Source organism: Rhinichthys klamathensis, unplaced genomic scaffold (genome assembly GCF_029890125.1).
Source record: "Rhinichthys klamathensis goyatoka isolate OS25496 unplaced genomic scaffold, OSU_Roscu_1.1 h1tg000454l_1, whole genome shotgun sequence".
NCBI classification, from domain to species: Eukaryota; Metazoa; Chordata; class Actinopteri; order Cypriniformes; family Leuciscidae; genus Rhinichthys; species Rhinichthys klamathensis.
In genome coordinates, this window is record NW_026606946.1 from 217,501 (window position 1) to 222,390 (window position 4,890).

General features: G+C 46.0%; 1 protein-coding gene across 1 annotated transcript; it reads left to right on the forward strand.

Annotated features, from left to right (window-relative positions):
• The first annotated feature begins 744 nt into the window (after positions 1-744).
• Positions 745-4,492, forward strand: LOC130071735 (CXXC-type zinc finger protein 4). Its single transcript, XM_056236594.1, has 2 exons — positions 745-1,707; positions 4,142-4,492. The coding sequence occupies exons 1-2, from the start codon at positions 745-747 to the stop codon at positions 4,187-4,189; spliced, it is 1,011 nt and encodes a 336-aa protein (XP_056092569.1). The 3' UTR covers positions 4,190-4,492.
• The last annotated feature ends 398 nt before the right edge of the window (positions 4,493-4,890 follow it).

Consider the following 4,890-nt stretch of genomic DNA (forward strand, 5'->3'; position numbering starts at 1 on the left):
CACTGTGTAATATTTAGGAGGATCTGTTGACAGAAATGCATTATCATATACATAACTATGTTTTCAGTGGTGTGTAAAGACCTTACATAATGAACCGTTATGTTTTTATTCGCTTAGAATCAGGCGTTTCTCTCTACACACACCGCGGGTCCGCTTACATTGACATGTTTCTACGGTGGCCCTGAGCGGACAAACGCGTTTCGTCACTATGTTGTTCTTCGTGTAAAGAAGCTTCTAAAGTCAGCGAATAAAACACTGACACAATGATGAACAAGTAACAATAATATTCACATTAACATCGTTTTACTGAATAATTAAGTAGATTTAATTTCTCAATTAATCTTTGAAAAAAAACAAGGAAATCCTGCACACCATCCTTTGTGTTTTTATTTTTGACCTGACTCATTTGGTCTTTTCTTCCACGCACCTATCACCTGCAGGTGTGCGATGGCGATTGCTAATTGATTAATTCATCTTTGTAAAGAAACCTCATTGCTTAACTGGCTACTTTCTGCTGTCTCAGACGCCGACATCACTTCCTGTCGGCCACCGTAACTTCTGTTGGTTGCAATTCGCAACCTCACCACTAGACGCCGCTAAAAATTACACACTGCACCTTAAAAACATATAACAAATGTTCCGTTTACCTTCAGTTGACGAACATCTCTGTTCACCTCCACCTCTTTCCTCCACAGGACCACTGCCGTGGATGGTTGGACGTTAGTGCGCGTTTGTTTTGCTCTGATGGCGAACATGAGCAGTAGTGTGTGCATGGAAACTCCACACGCTCATGGCCACGCCCACGGCCACACCCACAACTACAACCCCACCCCCGGACGGGACTTTCCTCTTCAGATCGACTCGTGCATGAACCCGGTGTTGGACTACAGCGCGCAGATGGAGCGTTACCGCTCGTTCGCCACCTTCTATAAGAACAGCACGGCCGCCGGCGCCACGCCGTTTCCCCAAACCGCGAAAATCGCACGAATCGCCACGCCCCTATTCCCATCAGCACGCTTATCCGCGATGCCACCCTGGCCGTGTGACAACGCCATGCTATGGGGGCGAAAGCCCGCCACGGTTAACGTAAACGGACCTCATACACATCGGACAGGCATGTCAAGGGCTGAGCAGGTGAACGGGCACATGTCCGCCAAACACATTCCACAAGACTCCGCCCTCTCGATGGGTGACAACTTCCTGTCGCCGCTGTCCGCGGAGCAGTGCCGCGGTCTCCCCGTAACGGGCGCCGAGTGCATGAACCGACTGAAGTGCCCGCCGTCGGGGCCCCCCGGGGAGGCGGATCGAGGCGGGACGTTTGGAGGGATGCCCCCTTTGGGGGGGCTGTCGTTACCGCCAGGGGTCATCGTCATGACGACGCTTCACTCCGGTGCAGGGTCATCCGGGGTTACGATGTCAGACAGCGCGTTTCAGATCGCTAACGTGGCGGCGGACTGCCAGCACAGCGGCTCGTCTTGCTCCGGCTCGCCCGCGGCTCTGAACGGGAACGGGAGTTGCAGCAGCGGGAACAGCAACGGTAGCGGAGCGGCTAAACGTAAACGCAAGCGGTGTGGCGTCTGCGCCCCCTGCAGGAGGCTCATTAACTGCGGCGTGTGCAGCTCCTGTCGGAACAGAAAGACGGGTCATCAGATTTGCAAGTTCAGAAAGTGCGAAGAACTCAAGAAGAAGCCGGGCAGCACGATGGAGGTGGGATTCTCACACACACACACACACACTCACTCACACATATGCTGGGAGGTCTATTGAAGTGGGCTGTTTAATTGGGAATGATGTGGCGGGGGGTTTGGAGTGGAGCCCAGTCTTGGCACAAGCGGCCATAATTAACCACCGTGCATTAATGTGTGTATGTGTGTGTGTGTTAGCTGACGGTTTGAGCCCTCTTATGCTGGAAAAATGCCCTTGCACTCAAGCACACACTTCATCGCTCTCACACACACACACTGTCAGTATTGAGGGCTGAGAGATGAGGCAACACGTTGTAAGTTCGCTGTAATAATACAAAGACGTCTTAATCTATTCACAACCTGCTAGCACCACTCACTAGAATCAAGATCAGACCATCACAAACCAGTCCAGCACCATCAGATCTTGTTCTGCGTGAAACCTAGTCAACATTGCAGCTCAATCTGCCAATTTATGGTGCAGTCATATTGAAATTTCACAGGCAAAAAGCTCTATTGTCTCCTAAAATCTGCATGTGGAAATTTTTCTTCCTCATGCAAATTTGCCAATCACATGGATTCCTATTGAAATGACTGGATTTTGCCTGTGCAAATTGCCTGAAGAACGGGGAATGTAAGTGCACCTTTAGTCAGGAAGAGTTTAAAGGCTCGTTCACACTATATCAGTCGTTAATTTAGTGTTCGTTCCTCAGCACTGCACATTTGGGATGTCTCCATTTAATAAAAATCAAAGCCCCCCTGTGGTGAAAATCCAGCTTTTAATGTTGTTTATGTGTCTATGTGGTGTTTTTAATACGTTTTAAGACACACCATGTGTAAGTTCATAAGTCGACAGCATTGCTGAGTATTTCCTCCTTAAAACTGCAGTGAACCAAAGACAGTCTCAAAAACACGGTTTGAAATCGCTGGTGTTTCTGACGTCACAAACGACCTTGTAACCAATCAGATCAACGTGTGATCGTCAACCAGTGGATCTCTGAGCTGAGTGAGTGAGTGGAGGCGGGGCTCATTTGCATATTCATAGAACCGCGCATACTAAATGAGGCAAGGGTGTCGAGTTACATTCAAGATATTTTAAAGCATGAAGAAATTTTTGAAAGGAAAAGGAAAAAACCTTTGAATATGTAATTTTAGTGATCAAAGCTGAGTTTTAAGGGATCAAATTATCGACTACAGGGGGACTTTAAGGAAAACATCTCAAGTGTGCAGTGCTGAGGAGGTTCTAGGAACTGTTTGAAAACATTACATTTAAGCTTTTAGCAGATGCTTTTATCCAAAGGCACCAATGCCAACGCCATGCTCCACTGTTTGAGCTACAGGTACGCCTAGCAAGTAAACTAGCTGTTCAAGACAGTTGCTTGAGAGTAACATGCAGTAAGTGATACTACAGTAGACCAGTCAAATAACAGTGAAAGTCATAGTGATGACACTGAATTAATCAGTGCAAAATATGTGTAGATGTCAGTTTATGAAGCACAGACTGTTAGTTTATGTGCTATTTGGTGTCTCAAACTAAACTATTTATTGTCTTTCAGTTGTTCAATCCTTACAAACTCTATCAAAATCCAGTGGTTATTATGTCAATGTTTCCAGAGGCCAGTTGCATGAACATAACCACTATGTTAAAGTCCCCCTGTAGTCAATAATTGTATCCCTTAAAACATCTTTGATCACCAAAATGACATATGTTGATGTTTTTTCTGTGTAAAAAAATGTCTTCATGCCTTTAAATATCTTGAATGTAACTCGACACCCTTGCCTCATTTAGTATGCGCGGTTCTATGAATATGCAAATGAGCTCCGCCTCCACTCACTCAGCTCAGAGATCCACTGGTTGACGATCACACGTTGATCTGATTGGTTACAAGGTCGTTTGTGACGTCAGAAACACCAGCGATTTCAAACCGTGTTTTTGAGACTGTCTTTGGTTCACTGCAGTTTTAAGCAGAAAATACTCAGCAATGCTGTCGACTTATGAACTTACACATGTGTGTCTTAAAGCGTATTAAAAACACCACATAGACACATAAACAACATTAAAAGCTGGATTTTCACCACAGGGGGACTTTAAAAGTTACATCCAGTCTTAATTAGATGACTAACTTGTAAGACCAGTCTAAGTAGTTCATGCAAAAGTCCACTGGCGTTTCATAATTACCCAAAGCGACTTGCAAAATCAAATTCATAATTGGATACAAAAGCAATTCATCAAAGAGCCAACAACAATAATAGTGACATACACAGGGTACGGAAACGTGGTTTGCATACAGGTCTGTTGTGTTCGCTTTCCCAATTTAATTCTCATTTTTAAACGATCCAATACTTTGAATCATTGCTTCTCATCTTGAAGGTGACTCGCACCATTATTCACACGTGTAACACATGGTTTCAGTGATTAACTGGGTCATTATGTCGAGCTAAACTGTGTCTTCCCACAGAGAGCACCGTCAGCAGGAGCCGCTGACACCTTCCGCTGGTTCTTCTGAAGGGCTCGCCAACAAACCACATCATAACACCGGACTCAAAGCTAGAAGAACTGCAGGTCATACGCCTACAATCCGATCATACGGTTCCGCAATCAGGGAATCTCTCCGAACTCCTCGCTTTCTAGCCCTTCCCCTCAGGACTCACTGTGGCAATGGGGCATCAGGTGCACACGCCCCGTCGAGGGCCAGTCTCCGGGCTCACCTCACCTCAAACAAACACCAATGGCATAGAGAAACAGAGACTTGATTCCAGTCGTATCAGGACCCCATCCGAGCTCAAAGGAACAGTTCACCTGGCTGAAATCCAAAGGGTTAGTTCACCCAAAAAGGAAAATTCTGTCATTAATTACTCGCCCTCATGTCGTTCCAAACCCGTACGACATTCGTTCATCTTTCAGAACACAAATTAAGATATTTTTGATGAAATCCGATGGCTCGGGGGGGGGGGAGGGGGGGTTAATTAACACTTTGAAGGCCCAGTAAGGTAGGAAAGACATAGGGCTGTCGCGATAACCGCAATATTGCAATACCGCGCTACTGACAGGCCAACCGCAGAGGAATGCAACCGCCAAACCGCGTTTTCTTTTTTCATAAGGCCACCCTTCGTAGTTCGTACCATGTGTATTGAATGTTAAATAAGTTAATAATGATAACAAGACTGTTTATCATGGTGATTTGTACAGCGGCTTCGTGGATTCGGA

Excerpts from the sequence above, each read along its gene's own strand:
- LOC130071735 (XM_056236594.1), top strand. The coding sequence starts at position 745 with ATGGCGAACATGAGCAGTAGTGTGTGCATGGAAACTCCACACGCTCAT. Across the intron at positions 1,708-4,141 it reads AGCCGGGCAGCACGATGGAG|AGAGCACCGTCAGCAGGAGC; the intron begins GTGGGATTCTCA and ends GTCTTCCCACAG.